The sequence below is a fragment of the Gopherus evgoodei genome, chromosome 16 (assembly GCF_007399415.2).
Source record: "Gopherus evgoodei ecotype Sinaloan lineage chromosome 16, rGopEvg1_v1.p, whole genome shotgun sequence".
Taxonomy (NCBI): Eukaryota; Metazoa; Chordata; order Testudines; family Testudinidae; genus Gopherus; species Gopherus evgoodei.
Genome location: NC_044337.1, coordinates 17307670 through 17335046, shown reverse-complemented (window position 1 = coordinate 17335046; position 27377 = coordinate 17307670). Strand labels below are relative to the sequence as shown.

The 27377-nt window shown below is 44.7% G+C and overlaps 1 protein-coding gene across 5 annotated transcripts in view; it reads right to left on the bottom strand.

Moving 5' to 3' along the window:
* The window catches only part of ADAMTSL2 (ADAMTS like 2), a 55926-nt gene extending 32223 nt beyond the window's left edge, over window positions 1–23703 (bottom strand). For 2 of the 5 annotated variants that reach the window (XM_030536050.1, XM_030536053.1), the window contains exons 1-10: window positions 16416–16645; window positions 14367–14481; window positions 11625–11767; window positions 10412–10487; window positions 9572–9674; window positions 7035–7180; window positions 6809–6932; window positions 4713–4793; window positions 3127–3302; window positions 447–789 (exon numbers count right to left, since the gene is read on the bottom strand). In XM_030536050.1, coding sequence (XP_030391910.1) covers window positions 447–789; window positions 3127–3302; window positions 4713–4793; window positions 6809–6932; window positions 7035–7180; window positions 9572–9674; window positions 10412–10487; window positions 11625–11767; window positions 14367–14480 — 1306 coding nt within the window. In that variant the 5' untranslated portion in view covers window position 14481; window positions 16416–16645. Of the gene's footprint in view, window positions 1–446; window positions 790–3126; window positions 3303–4712; window positions 4794–6808; window positions 6933–7034; window positions 7181–9571; window positions 9675–10411; window positions 10488–11624; window positions 11768–14366; window positions 14482–16415; window positions 16646–23064 lie in introns of those variants that run through there. The other 3 variants (XM_030536051.1, XM_030536052.1, XM_030536054.1) reach the window with 3 other exon arrangements.
* Window positions 23704–27377: the final 3674 nt, after the last annotated feature.

Below are 27377 nucleotides of genomic sequence, written 5' to 3'. Positions count from 1 at the left end.
ACTGGGTGGGTGTAGGGGGGTTCTGGGTGGGGGTGGGGGGTACTGGGCGGGTGCAGGAGGGTACTAGTGTGTAAGGGGTGCTGGGGCGGGTGAGTTGGGTGGGAGGTGAGGGGTGCTGGGTTGGGTGGGGGTAGAGGGGTTCTGTGTGGGGGTGGGGGGTTCTGGGGAAAGGGCTGGGCACAGAACCTAGTGCAGCAGCCTCCTGACATTGGGAAGAGGGAGATAGAAAGGCAAACACTGCCATGGCCTCCTGCAGCTAGGATGTGCAACTGCAGCCATCCTTACAGCCCAGCCAGAAACCAGACCCCTCCGGGCAAAGAGGATGGATAACCAGAGATATTTGTATGAGTTCTCCCAGGATTCCAAAAAAATTAACCAAGGAAGCAGAACTTGTCTCATCAAAAACTCAAAAGAGCAGCATTGCAAGGTCCAGGTCTCCTCCTTACCTTTGGGTTGTTTGCCCTTCAGTTTTGGTTCACAGTCAATTGCTTCTGATCTTTCATAAACTTCATTGGTTTCCTGACCTTTGCTCAAGTTCAGGTCTTCCTCAGTGTCCTGCCTCCCAAACACCTGGTTCGCCAGATCTATCCTTTCCCTGGAGAGTTTCCCGAAGTAGCTTGCATTGCGCTGGCTAAACCCCAAAGGCACTTCTCCATCAAACTCTCTGCTTTCCTCACTCTCGGATTCAGAAAAGGTGTAATAAATAGGCTGAATAATTTTTGAATGTGGCTTCCTTAGAAGAGTATATTCAAATGTTATAGATGGGTTCTTGCCATTTTGGTTCCATACCTAAACAACGCAAATTAAATTACTGTTAACCAAGATGTAATGTATTTTTGGCATAGAATTCTACATTTTGCCTTATTGTCTCAAAATGGCTGCTGGTTAGTACCTATTTATCCGTTTTTAATGGCCCTTTTGCCATATCATTAGGGAATGAGTTAAGATCATATATCTATTGTAACTGGCACCACAGAAAGTTATCATAAATTATTTGGCAGTGTTGCCCAGTGGATACAGCACTAGATTGGGAAATCTAGAGCCTAGTCCTAGCTCTTCCACCGACTGATCGTAAGGACTTGGGCAAGCCACTTATCCCCTCTGTGCCTCATTCATCCAGTCTGAGAATAATGATACTTTACAATTTTTTCTCTCATGTGCTTGGAGATCTTTGCATGAAAGGTGTGGGGAAAGACTTTGGTAATAATGAATCATTCTGAAAAAATTGTCAGCTGCCCACAGACAACTGGCCAACAGAAAACAAAGCTCAGTTTGCCCAGTGAATTAGGTGCTATGAATTAGTCATCCAGCAATTCTGATAACTGTAAAACCCACGGAGGTGGGGGGAATTCACCCCTGTGCAGAGGGCTGGTACAAAGGCAGTGCACCATTTAAGTCTCACTTAAACCCTGAGGGACTGAATAAAAAGCTGCACAGACCTTGAAATCCATCATTACTATTACCATCATCCGTTCTGGAAAAAAAGAAAAGAAAAGAAACATCCGGTAATGCGGTGCTGGAGAAAATTCTCAAGGCACCAGCAATCCCATGGCTATTTGCTAATCATTTCCCTGAGATATAAAGGGGCTTCCAGTGTCCTCAATGCAAGCCATGTACAGGGAACCCAGGACAGAATTTGGTGCAGGGGGTGAAATTCACCCCGTAAAGAGGCCCATGCACTATTTAAGGGATGGATGGCCCGTGTGCAGGGTCTCTGCATAGGGATGAATTTCTTTCCTTTCCTTGCAGTGGAACCCATAATAGCAGTAATATTGTGTTTAAGATTTGGGCAGTTTTTTGTTTGATGGCCCAATTGTCTTCCCATTTTCAGTTGACTGAGATACTAATGCCAAGGAGAAGAATAGACAACCCCCACCCCGACCCCCAATGCCCAGGCTTGTCATCCATCCAAAATGATACTTTAATAAACCAGCATTCATTCAAGCCAGATCTGCCTCTGAAAGGCTCCCGTGCTCTCTCTGAACTGGTGATGCCAGTAAAACAATGTGTCAGTCAGCAACACGGGGCCAGGCTCACCCCAAAGATCCTCTTTCCCTGTGGGGAGTAGGTTTACTGAGTGGGGTGTTTATACACGGGAAGGGGAAACTTTACAAATTCCTTAGGGGTCTGCCCCAGGGAGCCACCGAATCAATGCAACTTTCAGCTGTCCTGACCCCACCCCATCAAGGACCTGCTCTGCCCACTTTGGGGGCTGCCATGTAAAGTGCAAGCTGCAGGCTGCTTGTACCTCTTCTCCCTATGGCCTTATCACAGGGCCGCCCGGGGGTGGGGGGGGGGAGCAAGTGGGGCAATATGCCCCAGGCCCCGGGCCCTGTAGGGGCCCCCTGAGTGTTTTTTGGGGGCCCTGGAGCGGGGTCCTTCACTCGCTCCGGGCCCCCCAGAAAACTCTCACGGGGCCTTGGCCCCTGTAGCTTCTTCCGCTCCAAGTCTTCAGCAGCAATTCGGCAGCGGAGGGTCCTTCTGCTCCGGGACCCGCCACCGAAGTGCCCTGAAGACCCATGGTGGGGGGGGGGTCCTTCCACCCCAGGACCCGCCACTGAAGTGCCAGGTCTTCGGCGGCAATTCGGAGACCCTAGGCCCCCTGAATCCTCTGGGCATCCCTGCCTTATCAATCCAATACTGGGGGAGAATCTGGTTCTGACCTGCCTTACCTCTCCTTGCTTGTCATGTTCAAACAGTCTCCTCCCTGAATTGCGTGTTTTGCCACAGCTAGAAAACTCAGTGGGGAAATATCTGCATTAGCAGCGAAGCAGCCTCTCTGCAGTCATGGAGTAGCTGCTGTTTTATGGCCTGGGGAGACGTAAACTTCCTCCCAAGCCCAGTGTTCAAATTACAGGGGGGAAATAGGAGGGCCTTGACTGTCAAGTGGCTTGCTTTAATTTCAACATTTGTGAGAAGTAGGGGTGCTTCCCACTCCCACCTGTAATTCAAGCACCACCTGTAAAGATCCCCAGCATGTAGTTCAGCTACTGGGGCTGCATCCAGAGGATTTGACCACCGGTACGAATGTGGTTAAGAAACACACAAGAGGAAAGAAATCAGTAGGATTCAACTTTTCTCTTCCTGTAATTCCTATCCCTGCAAATATAAAAAGCCAGAGCACACCATTATATTCAAGCCTTGATTAGTCGGCCCCTGAGCGACGATATATTCTATGCCAGTTTCGTAAACATCCATAGGTCTCCTGTACTTGAACACCGTGCCTGCAATGTTGAAGTTCTTTGGGCTGTCGACTTTGTAATTTCCATTGAAAAAATAGTATCCAGCTTCATCTGCAACAGCTTAAAAAGACAGAGAGAGCAGGTAATCAGCTTCATCTAATGAAAAAGAACTATGCAACCACAGAAATGTTGGGTTGGAAAGGACCTCAAGAGGTCATCTAGTCCAGTCCCCTGTGCTGAGGCAGGACCAAGTGTACCTAGATAATCCCTGATGGGTGTTTGTCTAACCTGTTCTTAAAAACTTCCCAAGGACAGGGATTCTACAACCTCTGTTGTGACCTATTTCCAGTACTTAACTATCTTTATAGTTAGAAAGTTTTTCCTACTATCTAACCTAAATCTCTCTTGCTTCAGATTAAGCTGATTATGTGTTAATCATTGCTATTTGCTTCATATACAAAGTTCAAGTATCTTTACTTCCTGGATGATTATAATATCTGACATTTACTTAGGTTATTATATTTGTTTTATAATAATATCCTAAAACATCATTAATATCATAATGAACATTTATAATAATAAGTAATAATAATACCTATCTCATATAAAGTGCTTTTCATCCATAGACCTCAAAGTGCTTTACAAAGGTCAGTATCATTAATATCATAATACATTTATTGCCATTGTTACTTTATTTCCACATCAGTATTTTGTGCACATGTGTGCAAGACTGTAAAAAGCAGGGACAGTCATTTATTGTATGTTTGTACAGGGCCTCGCACAATGGGGCCCAACCTGAATGTAGCCCTTTGGCCCCAATATACATGTTAAAATAATAAAGGTTTCACATGCTGTAGACAAACTGGTTGTGTTTCGTGATTCTGTGCACCAGGAGTTCCATTTTTTAGAAAATAAAACAGATTATCCTTCTCTTGGCACATGGAAATCTTGCCACCTAAGCCATGGTTCTAATAACCACGGAGCTTGAAGGCAGCATCAGAACTTGACGCTAGCTGAAGCATATGTGTGAGTCACTTGAGCAGAGTCAATTTGCCCACACCATTCAATTCCTGTACCTATCTGAAACCCGCATTCAGTCATGGGCATTAGCCACCTTCCACCACAATATCAACGAGGCAAACATCTAAGTCATGGTTGCTTTTTACTGAGTGCATGTTGTAGCCAATGTATTTTCACTGAAATGCAGAAGTTCCATGGGATCAAAAAAGAATGAAGGTGCACAGCAATTATTTGAGATCAAGAAAGTGCATCTGTTACAATTCTCTGCAACAACAGTAATATAATTTGTTCAACGGTTCAGAGTTAAAGCAACTGCCTGGGTCAGATTCTCAGCACGTGTAAATCAGTGAAGCACTATTAACTTCAACAGAGCTATGACGAGTTACACCTGTTGAGCATTTGGTCCATGTCTGCAAATGTATTCTCAACAAATGCGTTTACTTGCAAAGAAAAAATGAACACAAACACATACACACAATTTTTAGCTAAGTACTAAGAGGTTATACACACCCAAAACATCTGCCGACTTTTTCCGTTCTACTATCTGGATATCTCTGGCTCCAGCAGGAATGTGCGTAACCAGAGAATAGCCTATGGAAAACTATACATTAATGAAAGGAAAACCTTGTAACCGATAATATGAACAAAGATAATGAATTCAACAATCAAGATTGGGCACTTTTCAGGAACGATGTCTTTCTGAACATTTCATCTTTCCAATTACATTTTTTTAAATGATAGATGTTAATAACCATCATATTACTCATAACATCCATCCATATAAGGTAGCTTTACTGCTTCTTTTCCAGGGGTGAAAACTTCCGTAGCAGTAAGCTGAAGTTACTTCATCAACGTCAACAGAGCGACATCAGTTTGCACCAGTTGAGGATCTCGCCCATAATCTCTGATTAAGAGTCTGTCTCCGCTGCAATCAGAGATGCGACTGCAGCACATGTACACACATGCAAGCTATCTTTGGTCTAGTTGGCTTTAATAACAATAGCAATGAAGACAAGGCTGCAGCGGAGACAGACCCAGAGGCACATTTTACTGGACCTTTGCACACTGAGACTGATCTTGAAAACTATTTGTAAACCAGCATCCGTTTGCCTTATAATGTAGCTTCAGTTGTGTTGATTGCACTAAGAAAAATACTAACAGTATTTCTGAACCCATAGTTTGTGTCCTACTGTTCACCTCATTTATATTTCTCATGCAATTAAATCAGAATAATGTTATGACCATTAATAAGATTTACAGTTATACACACTAAGAAAAGGAAAATCAAATCACATTCATCAATGTGTAAAATGATCCTCATATTGGGCAGGAAGAAATTATTTTTCCATATAGATCCAGGCACACTTGTCTATGAATATTATGGGGGTGGGGGCCTTATACCTTATTTAAAAGCATCAAGTACTGATCATTAGGGCTGCCATTTGCTGTGGGATTAGGGCAGCAGTTGCCCCCCACAGCCCTTGGTTTCTACCACCCCAGACTTTTCATAAATCTGTATGTTCCACCCTCCCACACTCACTTTCCAGGCTAGAATACAACCCCATGTAAAGTTCTCCATGCTAACACAACTTTGCGACCCTCCAGAATTCTTCTGAAAAGACACTCCTGCTGACCACTACTGGAATCAGGATATTGGGCTAAATGAACTAGTTATCAGATCCAGTATGGAAAAAATCCTAGGTTCCTAGAATTATTTTCTTGAAATAGTCTGAAATATGATCTTGAAAACGGCCTCAGAAGTACAGAACTGCTACCCTGAGATGTGGAGAAGGACAAGGGAAAGGTAGATTCAAAGGCGGAAAGCCTTAAAAGTATTAAGGGTAATATATGAGGGTTTGAGATCTTCATAACTGCATCTAAAGTCTGTAAGTTGCAGATCAAATACAAGGAACTGTTGTAAGAAGGGCTATTTGAAAGCTAGCCTGGTAGTTGGACATCGGTGCATTTCTTGGCTGGTCACTCAGGAGCCACCATTGTTTGGGATGACAAGCCTGATTCTCCTCTCTCTTACATTGATTTGATACCAGTGTAACTACCGGACTACATCCTCAGCAGGTGTAAATTGGTGTAGCTCCACTGAAGTCAACAGAGCTGTGCTGAGGACGTCAACCATTGATTTTAATGGAGTTATTCCTAATTTGCAACAGCATAAGTGAAAGAAGAAATAGGCTCTAATGCTTTATGCTGTGCTAATTCTGGGAATCCTCGTTCTTCAAAGATATCCTAGCTTCCCATTGCTGTAAATCATGTATTCCTAGCTTTAGTGGTAGCTAGAAATAAAACTTTAAAACTGAGATTGGTCCATTATATAACTCTGCTGTATAATTCCAAGATTCAGTGTAATGAGGCTCAGATTTTGGATCAGTGTAATTCTCAATCCTTGCTAGGTTACCTGTATCCTTTAAAAGAAGGGTTTCCCCTGTCCTAAAACATAAGAGTGACAGTCTTAAAAAAAGACAGAACATGAAAAAGGGAAAGAAACCCAGAAAACAACAGGGCATTTTGAAACTGAAACTAATGTACCAAAAAAGCTATGTTAAAAGGCATACGCTATAAATATGGGAAAGGGTAATGTAAAGTCTTACCGAGATGAGAATTTCCTTTTCTGTAACTCCCAGTTACATGAGTGCAGCTACTCCCATCCCCTTGGCAAACTCCACATTTATCCAACATGTGGGTGGAAAATAGAATCCCATCACATCCAATTGGCTAGAAAAATGGTAAATAGAGTATTGAGGGCCAGGCAAATATTGCACCCATTGTAATTTTCTGAATGCTACTGACAATATTTTTGCTATAATGTTTAACAACCTCACATTTTCCAGACACGCAAACCCCTCGGAAATCAGTGTATTTGCAGGATGTTCCATCCCGAGCCTGAACCATTAACTGTCTCTGACCATCCACAGTGGTGCAATGGAGGTCACAGGGCTTGCTAGAAATGTGAACATAGTCATCTAAGGGGAAAGGATATAAACATAGATTCAAAACAGGAGAAACACAATCATTCATCCTACCAATGTCAACTAATGTCTGCTAAGCGAGATAACAACATCAATGGTACGATGAACTGCATGGTTAGCCACATTTCAGGAGCTCCCATCAACAGGGTTTGGAAGCCAGATTAGGAATTGCAGTTCTGATAGCATGACAGGCCCAGCATTGCAAATCCTTGCACTGGAAAGTGGTCCTTACCTCCTGCAAATCATACCATGCACAAACATCAACAATTATATATACATTATGTCTGAGAATTTTCAAAGCTGCTTAGCAGATAGGCATCTCCAAGGCAGCTTTGAAAAATCTGTGTATTTATAAACTATAGTGATAACATCAATCCATGGGATTACTTGCAGGAGTAAAGACTACTCACCTGTGTAAGGTGTTGCAGTATAATACAAATGTGTGCTTAAATATACATGATATATAGCTACGTCATATGTACACACAATGTTATATATCTAATAACTATATATATTAATATATACTTTAATATCTATGGAGATTAAATAGGTAGACTAACACAGAGATAAAATAAGATTTACAGCTGTATATGGACAAGCACTGCAAACTCCTCGACATGTTTTAATTTGAATTTGTTAATGAACTCATTTGGGCTGTGTGCACCTCCACTCCCTCCCCCAACTGCATTTGCTTTCCACAGATATTCAGGTGGCTAAATCCACTGGCAGGAACATTCACTGAAACAGTGAATTTTAAGTGACTATTGAAGAATATTCACAGAAAGCAAAATGCAAATTCAAGTTTGCTCCAGAAACCTGATTCTAAGAGTTACTCTCAACTAGTCAGGGAACAGAAATATACCAGCTGACCTATACGTCCCATTAAAACAGCATGAATTTCAAAATAGCCTTTTTCAGAATCTCACATACCAGCTACAGATCAAGAATTATTCACTGAAACTCTCCAGTGAATAATTTCCAATAGTGAATATATTTGTGGAAATTTCTACCTGGCCACAGAAAAGAGGCAAAATTGGCCAAAGAAATTATTGATTATAAATCATTTATCCACCCATTATGGGCCACATTCTACCAGACAGGCCTAACCTGGACAGGGGTTGGGGTGCTCCATGGACTTGTATCACTGCAGGAGGGACAAAGAGAAGGCATGAGGCACAAGTGCTCCCTGATATATACAGGTCTGCAGGCAGCACCTTCTTTTTGGATGGTGCATCTTGCTCCACTCTTAATGTAAAAGGAATGGCAGGTTCCTGGCTCCACCTCCTCCCTGTCCCCGTTAGGGTGATGCAAGCGCTCCCAATGCTCCCCTGAATGTCCCTGGCTCTTGCACAGTGACATAAGGGTTCTCCTGTCACCCCCAGACAAGGCCCAGTCATGATGGGTAAAATTTTCAAAAGCACCTTCGGACATAAACTCCCATTTTCAAGAGACTTAGACCCAGATTGTTAAAGGTATTTAGGTTTTGCCGTGTTCAGTGTTGCAATGCCTCACTGATTTAGGAGCCTAACTCTTATTTTGAAAATAAGATTTAGACTCCTAAATCAGTTGGGCATTGCAATGCTGAGCGCGACAACAACTAAATACCTTTAAAAATCTGAGCCTTACGCACTCAGGGCCAGATGGTCAAAGATCATTTTCAAAGCTATCCAGGCAACTAAAGCTGCAGATAGGGACTTTATGGAATTTTCAGAAGTGCCTAACTCTCACTGAAGTTAATGGGAGTTAATGCCTAGATGCGTCTGAAAATCCCACTTAGTCCTATCTGCATCTCTAGGTGCCTAAATACCTTTAAAAATCTGGTCCTTAGGAGCCAAAGTCTGATGGAAAAAATCTATAGCTCAGTGCCTGAGTCATTTCTGAATATGGGATGTAGGCTCCAAGGTCACATAGGCAATTTAAAAAGTTTTATCCTATGTAACCATTGAATTGACTCATTTCACTTCAGTGACACTGGATAAAACAGAGAGCTATTTACAGCGGTGATGTGTGTCTATGTGATCAAAGGTCACTGAAATGAAATGAGTCAGTTCCGTGACCACACTGAACTCTTCACTGGACATTTTGCTTGGGCAAACCAGCTTCTAATTGCTGAAACAGTCAATCTCTCCATGTTCTCTCATCTATTAGCTCTTTAACTCTCAAGCTGCAAGTCCAGAGTCACCGAAGTCAATGCCCGAGAAAGGACTGCAGGGTCCAGCCTTTGAGCTAATTTGTAATTTTTTTTTAAAAAGTGCTTTGTGGCTGCAGAATGCTGCTTTGAGCCTGGGCAGGTGGTGTCCCTGAGTCTTCCTGAAGGATATAGCATTGTAACTATCAAAATATTTTGGCTAAGCGTTATAGAACACACAAAGAATGTCTTGTTACCAGGATATAAAGGTTTCCATTGATACGTTCTTCCATTATACACATGGGAGTTAAATGATGAACACTGTTCCTCTCGAAAGCTCCTTCCGGTAGGAGGGCACTCCTAGAATGGGATACATTAATATCCTGATGAAAACAAGATGCAGGAAAGGTTTCTGGCATACCTCAACTGGTCGCTTCCACAATTAGCATTTCATGGCCTGCTCCAGTCCATGGAGCCTGGCTGTTACCTATGTCTTAAAGGGCCTAGTTCTGCAAAGTGCTGAGTGCCTTCTGCAAGGTAGCTCCACTCCTCCTGCTCCCACCGGAGTCGTCATCAGAGCACCTGACACATGGCGGTGCTGGGGCAGTTCTGCTGCGGGGGAGTTGTGAGGCTGTGCAGACACTGCTTGAAACTTTCTCTGTGGTCCCACAACCCGGGGACAAGGAAAGAGGCCGTTCCGCCAACCAAAATCCTCACTTATGGGGTGCAGCTGCTACCACCAACCACGAGCTACAACTGGCTAAGATGCTGAGCTGGGTTCTATTTCCAGCTATTCTACAGGTTTACTCTGCAAATGAGGCCTAGTCACTTCATCTTTCTGTGCCTCAATCCCTTATCTGTCAACTGGGGGACAATGCCACTTCCTTACCACAAAGTAGTCCTGTGAGGTGTTCAAATAATGCAGTGATGGGAGCCATCGAAAAGCCAAGAATCAAAATACAGTCACTTGGTTTTGGACATGTGACAAGATAAATGCCTGTCAGTTTCCCAGCTACCCAGAAATACTGTTGTATTAAGGGACCCGGATTAAAAATATATTATTTGGAACATTTCCCATGAGAAAAGAATATTCTTACTTGTACTTTGCAGAGCTGGTATCTTTTGGATGTCCCAGTGCAAGTTTTGTTAGCAAGCCCACTCACTGACTTTCTTCTGAATAAAGAAATGATGGTTAGAATCTTTGACAAATAAAATCTACATTCCCTGTCTTTTGTAGGGGTTCCCGTAAATAGTGGCAATGCCTTAAACTGGATGCCATTTACTTCAATTACTATCATTGCTTATTAAGTTTACTACGGTAGCACCCAGAGGCTTCAGTCTGCTAGGGCCCCACTGTGCTAGGTGCTATGAACATACGACAGCCAGTCCTTGCCCCAAAGGCAATCTAGTTCAGTGGGTGCAGGAGCAGGCTTCTATTTAACTGCTAAGTTACAGTTCAAGCCACCACAGAATTTTTGACAGGTTTCAGAGTAGCAGCCGTGTTAGTCTATATCTGCAAAAAGAACAGGAGTACTTGTTAGTCTCCAAGGTGCCACAAGTACTCCTGTTCTTTTCACAGAATTTTTGTTAATTACTCTATTTAAACAGGAAATGTGATAGATAGATAGATAGATAGATAGATAGATAGATAGATAGATAGATAGATAGATAGATAGATAGATAGATCTTTTTCAGGATTATATGCTTTAGTCAATCACAAGTTATCGGGCAAATACAGGAATAACTTCATGAACTTCCATGACTTATGTTATACAGGGGGTGAGATTAGATGATCTAATGGTCACTTATGGCTCTAAAATTTATGGCTCTATTAATTTAGTGGCTTGAGAGGAATGAGATGGTGGTTTTAGCCCAGCCACATCATAAAAACACCCAGTCTCACTGGCCCTGACAGACACTCTATTTGGTTGCATGAGCAGAAAGGCCGCAGGTTCATTGAATGGAAAGAGCAAGGTGACAGCCTTCTCACCCTCGGAGGGGGCCTTTCCTGCTCAGGACTGGAGCACAACAGCAAGCTTGTGTGTCCCTGTCCTATGGACAGACATAGATGTTCATTATCCAGGGCTTTCAATCCAGCACATTTCACCCATGACATATTTACTATGGTGTAATTTACTGGACCAAATTCACCTCTGGGATACGAAGGCTAACGACCATAGATTTCAGTGGGGTTGCCAGAATGTGACCAAGAGCAGAATTTTGTACAGTTTGCCTAACAGGTCAGGTAGCTAGTGTTACAATTTTCTGCGCATGGAGTACACGTGTGTCACTTAATTATTCTGACAGTACCTCTGCCGGAGGCAATGCCTCTCCTGGGATTTGACACCTCCCCCACAGGTTCTTGTGCATGCTGTCCATTTGGTCCACTCCCCCCACCAGTATGCCGTGACATCTGCTCCTTCTTCGAGGCTGTTTGACGTCTGCGCATTATCCTATTCACAATGCCGGGCATTCATGTTCAGAAGAGAAGAGGCGTTAAACATTTACACTGCCAAGCTAGCATGACTAGGAGTTCTGCACTCAGAGATACCAGGCCGCAAGACAGCAGACCCTACTCAGGGCCAAAACTGGATCCTCTGGGGCAAAGCCCAAGTGAGAGGGCTTTGAGTGTGGGAAAGGTGAGCATATTAGGGGAACGGGATCACCCTCGGACTGCGGAACAGGGCATGGAGACCCTGAACAGTCTGCCTGTAGAACTTCTCTCTCTTGGGGTTTTCTATAGCACCCATCACCATAGTATCCAAGCATAATGGTAGCCGTAACTGCAGCCTGCCACGCTGCTCCGCCATGTGGTGGATCCATGCAGCTCACAGGCCATGTTCTCCACAACACGCCCCATGCTGCACACTCGTGCACAGAGTCACAGTGTAGAGGGGATGAGGAGTCTACCTGAGTGGCTTCTCCATGGCATGGATCCCTATACACAGAAGAGACACAGCATTTCCCACTACACTTGGGGTAGATCTGTGCAGGAACTGGAAGTGCCGTCTCATGGGAAATTCCACAATTTCAAAATGTGTTTTTGTTCCAAATTGGAACAAAATGTCAACATTCAGAAACTCCCGTGACATGCTATTTTCTGAAAAAATATGTTTCAGGTCAGTCTAACCATTTCATTTTGATTTTTACTTTATAATATAATATAATAAATATAATATAATATATAATATAATATAATGCAAAAGTAATTTTGAAACAAAAAATCAAAATGAAACATTTCAGTAAGATTGAAATTCAATGTTTTGACCCCATTAACATGAATCATTTTGATTTTTTTTAATGAAATTTCATTGAAATCGACGCATTCCTGCAAAACATTTTTGTTGAATCAGCATTTTCCAGTGGAAAACTATTCTGTCAGAAAATTTTCAACGAGCTCTAATCCAGGGCCTTATGCAACTTCTACACCTCCCCCACTCATTTCCCAGAGGCATAGGTTTTCCCCTTCAGTCCTCACTCAGTCAGAATTCCCATTAACTTAAAATGGGAGGTCTGATGGAGTCAGGAGGGCCCCAAAACCTCCCAGATGAAGACAGTACCCTTAACTCTTCAGTATATTCTGATCCTTGGGCCATACTGAATTCAAACGCAGGATGTTGAGGAGAGACTAAAAGGATTAGGGTTGTTCATCTTTGAAAAGAGACCAGTAAAGGGGGATACGCCAGAGATCTACAAAATCATGAATGATGTGAGGAAGAAGTGTTATTTACTCTTTATTTACTCTTTCCCACAATACAAAAACCAGGGGTCACCCACTGACATGAATAGGCAGCAGGTACAAAATAAACAAGAGGAAGTATTTTTACACACAACGCACAACTAACCTGTGGAACTCATTGCCATGGGATGTGGTGAAGGTCAAAAGCATAACTGGGTTCAAAAAAGAATAGGTAAGTTCATGGAGGATAGGTCCACCAATGGCTATTAGCTAAGATGATAAGAATGGGACCCTATGCTCCAGGGCAACCCTAAACCTCTGATTACCAGAAGCTGTGAGTGGAAGACAGGGGTGGATCACTCCAACTGGCCTGTTGTGTACACTTCCCGTGAAGTTCCAGTACTGGCCCCTGTCGGGAACCGGGTACTGAGCTAGCTGGACCATTGGTCTGACCCAATATAGCAATTCTTCAGTTTAATAACAAAAGCAATGGAAACAGCACCTCTCAAACCCAAAGCAAAACCCTCGCCTGCCTTGCGTGGACACATGGGTGGTGAAGTGGAAGAGAGAACAGAAAATCTCTTCCCAACCATCTCCCTGGATGCTCCAAAGGCTGTGGGTGCACTTAATGCATCCTGTTTAGGTGCATGGCCTGACACTCTGGGAGATGTTCCCAGGCCCCAGCTTTCCTTTGATGACACTGCTGCTAACAGGTGCAGGGATGATGCCCACTGCTTCCATCGGGGAGCAGCAGTAGGGAATGCTATCTATGGCTCTGCCACCATTCCCGCTCATCCACACTCATCCCTATGCTGGCTCTGGGATCTGAATGGATTGCCACTCTACACCCACACATGCATAGCAAGTGTCTCTCTCAATAAACATAGGATTTATCATCTCCGTGGGGCTAGAAGATTAATTTTTCATTGGGGGGGTAGGGTTCCAACCACTCTCCTGGCTATGGAGCTCAATAAATTCTGTGTTTCTTGAGAAAGGAAAAGGACGTTCTATGAAAAGGAATCCAAAAATCTGGCAACTGACCAAGAACCGGGGAGAATGAACTGTTGCACCTAACGAACATGCAAAATTATGTATCATTTTATGTAAATGCTGTGGATAAGGTGAGATTCCCTCTTAATGAGAGCCAAGTTGCAGAAGGAAAACCTACCAATGGAATAACTAACGCATACGTTCAAAAGTCTTTGCTTGCAGGTTCTAAATCACAGCATCAAAATAAGATGTGTGTGCTGGAGAATACCTTGGCTCATGGGACATACCTATTTCCCTTTGAGAGCTCAGAAACCAGCCTGCCAGGTAAACATGGAGCTATCCTTTCAGCACCAGCATTTTACCTGCCAAGTTGGTACACTTACCTGAGATATCACAAAGGCAATGTTTCCCACAAAGAGGACAATGGCCAGAGTCCCCTTCAGGTGAGAACTTTCACAGATGAAGATGCTGCTCCAAAGCCATTTGATTATTTTCATTCTGTAAAGCAACAGGCCCAAATGTATGCCATTCAAAATGCTGGTGTAATTTCATTAGCAGCAGAGTTTTAGAGATGAGATCCATACTACAGTGTCAGAGCCACTGCCCTTTGGGACAGATAGAAGGCACAGCATCAGCTGTCCTGTTTTATTGCGTCATCACCAAAAGGCAAAATAACCATGATCATAAACAAGAATAAGGATTTGTTTACTAGCAAGAACCACTACCTTGTAAAAAGGACTGATGGACTTTTACAATGGCCACAATTGCTATACAGTTAATTAATTAAAAGAAAATATAGGGGCAGATGTTGAATGGGCGTAAATCGACGTAGCTCCATTTGAGATCAATGTCTCCTCTCAATGTGGCAGTCAGTCTAATTGATTTTCACTTCTTGGTCCCTCCATCACCAGCTTGTGTCCACTGAAGACAATGGAGTCACATCGATTTACACCAGCTGAGGATCTGGCTCTGAAAAAATTGCATGAAAGCACTTGACAGCAAGAGAATTAGCCAAAATGTAGAGCATGTTGGTGCTTTTAAAAGTTGAGTGAAGAGTTGCAAACGCTGTGCAGGAAACATTGAAGAAGAAGAAATGGCTGGACATTTAAAAAGCAAGAATATATGAATATTTTCTGCTATTGTCACTCAGTAATTAAAATAAAAAAGGGATTACAATTGACAGCCCTTATTTTTCCTTTTTTCAATAGCAGTTCCTCTTGTTCTACACTAGTTCCTGCAGATGAAAAAGGCTGTTCCTATAGCAAAGAAATCCTCCAAAGTCAAACTCATAAATGTCAGCCTTTCCTTTCTGTTCCCTACAGCATCTCTGGAAGGAAGGGTAAAAGAAAACCCAGCAACCCAGAATGACATGACTTTAAAGAAAACGCAGTGCAATACCCTATTCCATTTTAAAGTGAAGTGGAAGCTCCACTGTGGGAGACAGGGATGAGCAAGTTCAGGAAATCATGTTTCAAGGCAATCAAAGCACCACATGTTCGAAAGGAAAAACCTCTCTCCTACACTAGACTTCCCTTAAAAAGTAAATATTCAATAAAGTGGGAAGGTAAGTGAGACCCAGACTGCCCATGGGGAGACGAGGGAAAAGACTGCAATCAGGTCTGGAGCATAAAAGTGTCTCTTCCACTCCTTGAATACTCTCCCCATTTCCCCATCTGAGCTTTTGTAGCAGTTTTGGGAAGGTGGCCCTAGGGGTAAAGTCACCACAAATTTGGCTGGTGGCTGATTTATCGGGATCATCAGTTTTCTTACTCCTGCTCCCCCCTCCCATGTATTGACTTAATATTCTGAAGATGGTTTCCAAAGCTGAGTCCACTGATTAATTGAAGCCCAGAGTTCTTGGCTGTGTGTCCCGGGGACAGGTGGCTGAGACTTGCCTTACACTTGGTTTTCATTAAGACTTCCAGACACTGCTGGTCCAAAGCCAATACAACAACTTGCTATGGGGTTATCCTTTGTTCAGTCAAAAAAATAAACCAAATCTTTAGGGGAGCAGAGTAGGAGAGAAAACCCCAGCTAAAATAAAAACCTATCAAAAACTGAAGCGCAATCAATGATTCTATGGACAGGAGAGAAATCCAGTGTCCTAATGGCAAAGCAGAGAGAGACAGCTTTAACATCTTTCCCATCCAATAATTCTACAAGGTTATATAACTGTCTCCTGACACATAACATGACTCCAACTAAGTCTAACCTAGCTCCAAAACTAGGAATCAAGGTGGGGAAACCAGCCTCTCTGAACCTAAAGGGGCTGGTTACTTTTCTGGCACTTCAACAAGTTTTTGCTTGGTTTGCGGGGGAAGAGGGTTGTCTTTTCATATTTTGGTTTCTTTTTTTTTCTTCTTCTTCCTCTAAATCAATATATTTAAAAACTTGTGTATCATTGCCATGAAAGTACAATAAATAAGCCATACCTTGAAAACCTGGGAAGTGCCAGCAAGGTGCAAGGGGTTTGTTTTAAGGCTGAAGATGCTCCAGACACCAGGTGCAAAGGCTTGTGTGTGGGGGGAAGAGTGAGTAGCAGCAGCAGCAAAAGGAGGAGCAGGAGCTGCAGACACACAAACTCTCTCTCTCTCTCTCTCTCTCTCCCTCCCTCTCTCTCTCTCCTCAAACTTCAAAGGGCAGCCAAAGAGCCTGGGTTTCCAGCGAGGAGGAGCTGCCTAGTGGCTTTCCCAAGTCAGCTTTAGTCGGTTTTATAGCTGTCAGACAGACTGTGAGGAATTCACACTTCTCACCCTGAGATGTCTCTCCCCTCCCCAAGCCCAGGGTTTAACCCGCTCAGCTCCCCTGATGCAGGCCAGCAGCAGCCAGCTGGTTTCCTGCAGCGAGGCTGGTGGAGGAGTGGAGCGAGGAGCTGTACGCATGCGTTTCTCCTCACCAAGAGAGAGACAGACACACACATACACAGAGCCAGCAGAGCCAAGCGTTCACCCCTGGAGTCTAGCGGGGAAGAAGGCAGGCCAGGCCAGGCCAGGCCAGGCCGAGCGAGACAGCCGCACAGGCTTGCCGGTGGGGCCGACAGAAAGGACTACACTATTCTACAATAACGGCCCCACCACCGCCAGGAGAGGGCCGGGCGGGCGACACTGTCCGAGAGCACAGCCACATTCTTCTCTCGAAGCAAGACACACAGCCAGGCGCGCAGATTTATAGCACAGCCAGAGGGAAGCAAAGGGCATCTGAGGCCGTCGGAAAGTGAATCCTACCCCGAGCCGTCAGACGTCACTCGGGACACGAACAAGGCTCTGCCGTCCCGTCACCGTGCTGGGTTGCTCAACTCAGCTTTGTCATGAGGATAGGCCATTGGCCTGTCGTTCAGCCCCCAGCCCAGCGGGCCAGTGGACTGCTCTTTGCCAGCTTACAGCCCCTTGAGCAGTCCAGCTTGGGTGGCCCTACTAGGAGTTCAGTCTCTCGCCGGCACTGCTTTCAGGGTCACTGGAACATGCAAGCCTTCCTACCGCCCAGTCAAAAAGGGACCCTGGTGGCTCCGGTCGGCACCACTGACCGGGCCATTAAAAGTCCGGTTAGCGGCGCAGTGGGACCTGGGGCTAAGGCAGGCTCCCTGCCTACCCTAGCTCTGCGCCAATCCCAGAAGTGGCAGCCAGGTCCTAGCAGCCCCTAGGCACATGGGCGGCCAGGGAGGCTCCGCGTGCTACTCCCACCCCTAGTGCCTGCTCTGCAGCTCCCATTGGCTGGGAACTACAATCAACGGGGGCTGCGGGGACAGCACCTGCAGATGCAAGGGCAGCGCGCAGAGTCTCCCTGGCTGCCCATGCATCTTAGGGATGCAGGGGCCTGGCGGCTTCCTGGGAGCCGCAGAAAGTGCCGCTGGGACCCCGCACCCGAAACCCCCTCCTGCACCTCAACCCCCAGCCCTGAGCCCCCTCCTGCACCCCAAACCCTCATCCCTAGCCCCATCCCAGAGACCACACCCCCAGCGAGAGCCCTCTATTCCAGAATAAAATCACTTTCATTCCAGAATATTTCCTCTGCCTCCTAAGTGGAGTGATTATTCCAGAATAAAGTCAGTTTCATTTTGAAATACAGTGTGTACGTTATTCCAGAATAGCTATGGCAGAAAAGTTGTTCAGCTATGGTATGCCAGTCAATTTCCCCATAAAGACAAAATGTACAGTGACTTTATACCAGTATAACTGCCTCCACACTAGGGGTTGTACAGGTATAAGTATATTGGTAAAAAAAATCACCCTCCTAGCTGAAATCCTACAAAATTTGTGTGTAGACCAAACCTTGATAATTATTTTTATTAAAGTGGAAGAAACTTTCATTCACAGACATGAAGGACCAGATCCTCAAAAGGAGCTAAACAGATCTAGGTAGGCTGAGGATCTCAGACTTTTCTCTATCACGCTGGGGCTGTTTGTGACTGTTGTGTATTGGTGGAGAATAGAGATGGTCCATTAGCTTTCTCTGTGTGTGCAAGAAAAACCCAAACATATAATCCATTTAATATGAATTAATAACGGGTTTAATTATATACCATGGCCAGATTCTCAGTTGTTATAAATCTGCAAAGCTCCATTGATTGGGGCTTGAACAAAAGCACCAGATGTTATTTACCACTAGAGAGAGTATAGTAAATGCAATGCTCAAACTGAGACAACGATGCATCTGTACGAAATAGTGAGACAGATTTTCTGATGCATACATGTTTGGAGGGTGTGTGTTTGCTGTTGTTTTACTTTGAAAGTAAATATAGGGCTTCTGAAAAGTGTCGGGTTGATAGCGCTCAAGACTGGAATCCTCCCTGTATCCACTGGACATGCACAGCACAGACAGTGGCAGTCCAAGCTCCCTTGGCCTGCCACCAATGAACTTCAAGTCACTTCTACGAAAGTCCACGGAACTCTTAGCATCTCAGTAGGGGCGAACAAATTGAGTGGTGGTTTCTAGAACTAGAACTTCTATCCAAGTACCCCAGGCACCAGGGAAGAAGTACCACCTGGTGAACCTGGATCCAGATTCTAATTCTGACAGTGGCCTGCACCTGCATAATGAACCAACTCCAAACACCTTCAACTTTGGATGGATGCACCCTGTTGTTCAGTATGAGTTAGGCTCCCCCTCTGCACATGGTCCACACAGATATAAGCCAACTACCAGTCCCAGCCAGTCTTTAGGTGAAGCTGTAGCAACTCATACTCTTAGCTCTGAAGGTCTAGGAATCAGTCCCCTGTGGCGTCCCAAGGTGATGGGTTCTTTCCATGTTTGAAATCCAAATCAAGATTATGCAACTTGATTCTATCACATGGAGAAAAATTCACAGCCTGGGGAGACCCTAACAAGAGAATAAGTGGGTATGTAGCCTCCCGACCTACTGCAATGTGTAGCTTCCAGCTCATGGCCTGACACTTACTGAGTTTTTTAAGTGACTATTAGTAAGTCTCCTTAAACAAGCCATCTCTGAGAGTCTGCTGGTTACCTTCCCATATTGTAAACAAGCCACATAGCTGTCAACATGATGTCATGTCTCCGCAGCAATATGAGCCCGTCACATCAATATTAATAATAGCATTTATGCTGACTACGGCTCTGAGGGAAAATTCTGAAATTGTACATTATACAGCCTGTCAGCATTTCCATTCCAAAACGGTGCTGTGCATAATTAGAATGCAAACAAAGGCAAAGGCAGACACTAAGAAATCATCTCCTATCCTGCCCAATGACAGCAAAAGACAACCGTGTGCATTGCCGGCAGAGGCAATGGGTTTAAAAATGCCTTAACTGAAGTTAACCCCACTAAGGACTTGAATTGAGCATCCTCTACTCTCAATGTGAGTTGAGGGTGCTCAGCAATGGGCGGGGGTGCTCAGCATTTTGGTCATTTAGAGTATGTCTGCACAGCAACTAGACACTCGCTGGCGCCTGGGTTCTAGGACCCTGCAAGGTGGGAGGGTCCCAGAGCTTGGGCTCCAGCCTGAGCCGGGAAGTCTACACAGCAATGAAACAGCCCGGCAGCCCGAGGCCCGCACGCCTGAGTCAGTTGGCACAGGCCAGCCACGGGTGTCTAGTTGCTGTGTAGACAGACCCTTAGGGACTGATTCCAGCTCTGTAACACACTGTCACACTACCCAAGGTGCTCTGTATATGTAAAGGGGCTGAATCGAGCCCTTAGCATCCCATCTCCCTGTGACTTTGAAGCACACAGAGCAGCTATCAGCTCTGATCAAGACACAGAATTGGAACATACCCAGTGAACTTTGGAGAACTGCTCGCTAGGACCAAATGCTGTGTCTCAGGTCAGTCCCTATATTCAAGCTGAACTCAAGATCCAAGCACCCCTGAGCTTGGAGGAAGGTCAATTCGGATTTGAAGTCCATGACTCAGGACCATGCCTAACACACATCTGACTTAGGCACTGGTTTTGGTTTCCAGGATGTGATAAGTGGCCCATGACAAAATGCTGGCTTTAGCCCAGCAGTAGGCACGTAGTATTGCAGAAAAGCAGGGTTATGCAATGGATTCTGTCAGCTCAGAACCACATGGCAGCTTCCTGCTCAGCTGGGCATTTGAAGATTCAAGGGTTTAAAAAAAAAGGCACATATACAGGGGGTGACTAAGATGCTCAGTCTGTACAGGTGTTCATAGTAACCCATCCACTTCCCAGGAAGCTTTGACCTGTCATGCAACTCCTGTTTCTGGCACAGAGAATACACTGCCCAGGGACTTAAGATGGGATGAGATGAAACCAGCATAACAAAGGGCTCTGGAAACAAACTCTATCTTTCTCATTGTCTGTGGTTGTGTCCTTTGTCAATAACCAGTACCGGGCTCCCCAGAATCTGAGCCATGGGCTTAATACTCCAAAGGAGAGAGATGGGATGGAAGATCAGTGTGCTCCCTAAAAACATTCTTTGTCAAGCTGCTCTACACACTCACGCCTCAATCAAGACAGAGTGAGGTTTTGGGACAGGGACTGTCTTGTTGTTCTATATCTGTACAGCACCAAGCACATTAGGGTCCTGGTCTATGACTCAGGCTTCTTGCTAGTACTTCAATACAAATAATAAATAGTAATGTTTCAACTAAACCCTAAGTGTCAAAACACTTGATACTCTTTCCAGTTCTGCCACTGTCCCAATAGCTATGTGCCTTGGTTTATTTGTCTGTAAAGTGGGGACAATAGTAACCTACCTCACATTCGTATGATACTTTTAGTCATTAATGTTTGCAATGTGCTTAGTCAAATCAAATAAGCCAGTGCAACTAAGTTGCTATCATCACAAGCCTTATATTAAAAGTATCTCTGAACACATCAAAAGCCACAAGTTGGCCACCTTGATCTTTGGTGTATACTATAGGCATGTCCACATATTTCCGTTGGCTTTAAAGGCCACTTTTCTATGGCAGATTTTTCTGGTTCATTTTACTTGCTCCCAAATATTACATATTCCTACACAAAATTGAGAGGAACTCCCTTGTGAACCATAGTTTGCTCAGGGTTGTCTTATTGCTGTGAAAATGACAAAGTTCCTGGCCTTTTCTTTTAATGAAACAGGGCCAGGGTGGCACACTGGTAACATATATGCAGCATCCACAAGTGCCAGATGTCAGGTGGTGTCTAACTAGCCCAGAGACTGACATGGGGGCTCACCACCAGGCAAGCAGGGGCTAATAGGAGATTAGCGGAGAACATCAGAAGCCCTCAATCTACATAGTGAAATACCACCTGCCATCAGTATGAAAGGCTTAAGGGCTCAGATGAAAGTGACAATGGGGATAGGATCTCTCATCTTTGCTGGGGCGGGTAGAGGCTAAAGCTAGGCCCTTGGGTCCCAGTGTAGGATCCTTCATTATTTTTTACCTTCAGCATCTTCGTTAGCAAAGAGGCTAAGGGGCTCTTACAAGTTCGCACTTTCTTTTGGGGACACTGTTTCAGACCTACCCTGGATTGTCCCAAGGAGCCCTGGGCAAAGCTGACTTTTCTATATCTCAGTATAGGAACCTGCTCTTACCTGTTACTAGTGAGGCAAAGGGGAGGAGAGAGAGATGCATTTTCAGGAGAGTGGAAGGTCTTTCTTCTGAAGGATCCAGGGCACCCCCACAAGGCCAGCCTCCGCCCGCCTATCTCCCTTTCTCAAAGGCTAGTGTCAGCTCTCTCTTTGCTCTCTGTGCTAAGAGAACTTCAGAATCTAGCAGCTAAGATGGACACTCAAAGGAGCCGCAATGTCCAGAAGGGTACAAACAACAGAAACCTAGTGACAAAAAAAGATCTCCTTGGATAACATGAATACGGCACTCGCAGGTCAGCCTCGACCCTCATTTGTACAGGACCAATGGAACACTGTCAAGGTAATTATAGGCTTAAAATCAAACCACAGGACCTTAAGAAAAGGTCTGGTATAGGTAGCTCTCCAATATGTTTATCAGCATGGCCAATGCACCCTTCCGCTATAAATGTAACTAAAAGTAAGTTGCCTTTGGTCACTGTGCTGGCCTGGGTCACCTACCTTCGAGTAGCTTAGAGCAGAGTGGGGAAAGAGCGTGTGAGTGCATGAGAGAGGATAGAAGTGTGTGTGAGCACATGTGAGGAAGCGAGCGCATGCGCCCAAGTGCTTATAAACCTACTCTGAGGAGACCACAAACAGACTTTCATCTACAAAACTCCGCAAATTCATCAAGAGCAAGACCAACCTCACTGGCATACATGCTTTGGAAACACACCTTTTCATACAGATTCAGTGTCCAGTGGGGAGGCAGCCAACCTCCCTCAGCCCAGACGTCCTTCCATCTTCACAGACTCAGGCTCCTGAACAATGGCCACGCATGGTCAAAGTAGCCCCATGTTAGTTCATTACCTCTGGCTGTGCATAATTAGCGAGAGCACAGGAACAAGCATGATGTATCAGCCACAGTGTTGGGCATGTGGACAGCTGGCAAGCGTTACTCTTGGCTTGAGTGAGTTTACTTATCTCAGGAGAGGCAGCATACCATAACCCAGACCCAGGCAGGAAGAGTGTCTACCAGCCACACCATCATGGGCGACAGTATCCCTCCCTCCACCATGCAAAGCAAAGGGAATGATAGAAAAAGCCTACCCACCTGAAAGCCTGCAGCTCCTCAGCTCTGGCACCAACTCATTCTGTGGCTTTTGGGTGCCTCCATTTCCCTGTCTGTAAAATGGGGTTCATGATCCTTCCCTCACCACAGGGGTGTCTGAAAGAGTTGATGAGTTAATGCATGAGAGGTGTTTTGAGGATGGAACGGGATACCTAGATGCTAAGCCTTTGTAATAGGCTTGTCAGAGGGACTTGACTCTCGTGTCACTATTCAGGGGGCTTTCAACTGCCACCTTTGCTCCTCTCCTATTCTGGGCCTGTGGTGTTACCCCGGGCAGCCTCAGGGTCTCTCACAATGAGCTGCTCTGGCAGCTGGGAAGAGACAGGATGCAATGGTGCCCTGACAGGGGTTTCAAAAGGAGGACAGGGGAGGGGTGGCACAACAGTGCCAAAGGGGTCATAACACAATAGACATTTGTGCTTCTGATCTTTTGTCCTCTGGAGAAGCTGGATCCCTAACCTGTGCGTGAGGGTCCCGTGCCCCTGCAGCTGACAGAGAAGCAGTGCCGATGGGCCCTGGATGGTGAGTTCAATCTAAAACGATGGTGGCTTCAGCCTTGTGCGGAAGTGGTTTGTACATGTAGGGTGACCAGATGTCCCAATTTTATAGGGACAGTCCCGATTTTTGGGTCTTTTTCTTATATAGGCTCCTATTACCCCCCACCCAGTCCCGATTTTTCACATTTGCTGTCTGGTCACCCTATGTACATGTAGGGCTCTGACAGGAACATGTAGGCATGCTAATGAACAGTTTAGCCCTTAGGATTGTGGGGTAGATTTGGGGCTCCTGAAAATGAGTGATTAAAAGCATGGGTAGGTAATCCTAATCTTTTAATACCCTTTGCAACCCAGTCCCGATCACCCTTTCACAGCTCTGCCAATGCATCTTGCCTTCCAATCACCCCCAGCAACCCAGCTCTGCCCTTTCACCTCGCTCCTGTCTCCTGCCCTATCCTGTTCCTGGATCCTCGCATAACTGTGATGCTGCGCCTCTGCTTTCCCAGTGCCAGTCTGTCCTGGGTAGCGGCTGTCAAGCGTATTGAACAATGGCCAAAGGATGTGGAAATCTGGGGGATGACGTGGAATCATTATTAAGGTGGGGAGTACTGTTTGCACAGAGTATTATTGTTTAATGATGTTTGCTGGGGGGTGGGGGTAGGACATTGCAAGGACCCTGTGTCTGATGACAGAAAACTTTTGTGACTCAAAAAAGCCCTCTCCCCTGGACAAATTGCCATGGTTACAAAGGACACTGAATGGGGTTGGGGAAAGTGAACCAGGAAAAGGTCTGTGCCTAAGAAGGGGAAACAAAGCAGACTGCATAATAGGCATATTGAATTGGGAAGAGGGAGGATTTAAAGGGCAGATATTCAGCTAAAGCTACCTAGAGTGAGGCCAGACCTTCCAGGGTATGTAGGTTTTAAGTGGCAATTTATTCCACTAATAAAAAAAAAGAAGGACACAGGTGCATTGGCAGAGCTATGTAAGAGAAACTGGCAAGAGCAGAAGTCAAGGTTCATTAGCTCACAGTTGTGCCTGCAAAAAGGATCTCTGAATGCATTGTAGGCACACCTGTCAGCTTGTGTATTTCTGGTGATTCTTATGCTGGAGCATGCATGTAAATTATATTTTATTAAGTACCACAAACACCTTGGTGCTTTCAATGGCTCTGAGCCCCGAAGAGCGATGTATGTATGAGAGATTTTTTAATCAGATACTGTTATGGTTTCCCTCTCCAGGGAGGCAGGAAAAGATTATTTTCTAATATAAGTTAAGCCAAAGAGAAAATTACTACTTAGCTGATTGGCTGAGTGGAAATACTTCTGATTGACGATGCAAGCCCAATAAACCTCAATGCTTTGTTTATGAAGATGTGATACGCATAACAACAGAAGCAGAATGAGAGTGAGCTCCATTCCCTAAGGAACAACCGGAGATTCAATTTCACTGGAACACCAAAGCTTCAAAATTCCAAGAAAACAGATGTGACAGCTGGAGTTGAGAAGAAATGGAAAAGCCAGACAACTGTCTTGCAAAGACAGAGGACAGTCTAGAGAAATTCCAAACGTATCTATCCATATTGCAAAATAACATTGATCTTCTGCCTGATTGACAGGTGGGGGGGACACAGAAGAAAGATGTACTGGAAACAAAGACACTGCAAAATAAACCCAAAATGTGGTTGAGTCCATGCAGTACAGCAGGACTGCATCTCAACACAAAGCATTCAGCTGCTACGTGGTTCTCTGTAGCAGACCAAAAGGAATCACCCACAGTAATTCCTGTTGCTTAGAGCCCCACCTACTGGTGGAAGGGTAGCTGTTCACCTTCTGCTCTGAGGCCCTGCACCCATCAGCCCGAAGTTAGTTAGTTATGCTTGGCACAATACATTGAGCAACAACAAGGCTTAATAAAACCTTAGCAATGGTGTCTGCCAGATTCTGCTATGCAGGGCAAGTTACTAAGGGCCTCCCCGAAAGCACCATACTCCCATGCAATTACATGTGGAGTCCCATGGAATCCAAAGGGGTGGGTTCTCAGCCAGTTTGAGCAACTGGCCCCATGGATGGTTACATTGTAGTTCTTAATAGATGAGCCTGAGCCCAGACTCCAGAACTCAAATGCCCGGAAATGTTGGGGAGAGCTTGGATGTGAACAACTGGGTCCAATCTGGGCTGAACCAAATTCAGATCCCAGCATCCCCTATTGTAGAGGTGTTCAAATCTAGATGCAAAAAGAATAGGAGTACTTGTGGCACCTTAGAGACTAACAAATTGATTTGAGCATACGCTTTGTGGGCTACAGCCCACTTCTTCGGATGCACAGACTAACACAGCTGCTACTCTAAAATCTAGATGAACGCTCTACAACAAAGGCCCCTCTGTGGTTCTCTCACTATCATCATCATATTACATTATTTGCAGCATGGTAGGGCCTAGAGGCTCCAACCAAAATCAGAATGCTATTCTATATACATAGTCCCTGCCACAATGAGCTTACAGTCTAAGTCAGTGATACTCGGCCCTCAGTGGTTCAGAAGTCAGAGCCACAACCGTGTGAATTCATTATATATTATATATATACACCTCTACCTCAATATAACGCGACTCGATATAACACGAATTCGGATATGGTAAAGCAGTGCTCCAGGGGGGCAGGTCTGCGCACTCCAGTGGATCAAAGCAAGTTCGATATAATATGGTTTCCTCTATAACGTGGTAAGATTTTTTGGCTCCCGAGGACAGCGTTATATCAAGGTAGAGGGGTACATAATTTTTACAGAAAAATGACTGACCAAGTGTTATTATTTTATCAGTGACAATTGTTTGATAACATAGCAAAAGCATCCTGATAGTTTTAATATCATATGCTGCACAGAGCCACAGGAGGCACATTAAAGAACCACTTACTGCTCTTAAGCCTCTGATATCGCTGATCTAATAAATATTTTGGTCCTAAGCTGAGTTTGAGGCCTTTCCTGCACAGGAATTATCCTCTATTCCAGTGGTTTCAACCTTTTTTCGTTTGTGGATCCCTAAAAAATTCAAATGGAGGTGCACACCCCTTTGGAAATCTTAGACATAGTCTGCAGGGGTCCACAGACCACAGGTGGAAAACCACTGCCCTATTTTATTCTCATGCCTATCCCATGTTATTTCAGGGTCTATCACTCCATCTTGCTTTCATCACGTTAGTATCTGAGTTTAAGAGGTGCAAATGCTCACAGAAAATGAATCTAAAATTTGCTTTCCATGAGTATTAAATGTATGAGCTGAAAACTTGCTTATCCATTGAGATTTCCTACTTGTTTAAGAAAGAGAAAAAATGTAGCCTCTATCATGTGGAACAAAGGCCTGTGTGTCCAACACATTGTCTGATATTGGCTGTAGTTTGAACAAAGATCTTTTAAGCAGCAGTCCCAGGGCTACAACTACTGATGTTACCCAGCCACCTGCCCTTCCCAGCCCTGCTGTTTTCTTTGGTGTTCTTTTTTTTTTTTTTTGTTAATCGCCGGAACACATGTGCAACCTGATGTGTTTTTTTCCCCATTGGTGCCTAAAGCACTGGCTTCAAACCAAACACCAGGCCCGGGGTTTGCAGCTGTGAAAAAAAAAAATTCAACAACCTGTGGAATGTTTTCTTGCTTCTGAGAACTATAGTACTTTTTATTACTCAGTAGAACATTTTCCATGGCTGGCACCTACAGCATCCATCAGCCAACTGGGTTTCCTTTCCAATAGGTTCCAAGTAGAGCTTGGGAAAAGACTACTGTGGGGAGAAAAATAATTCTACAAA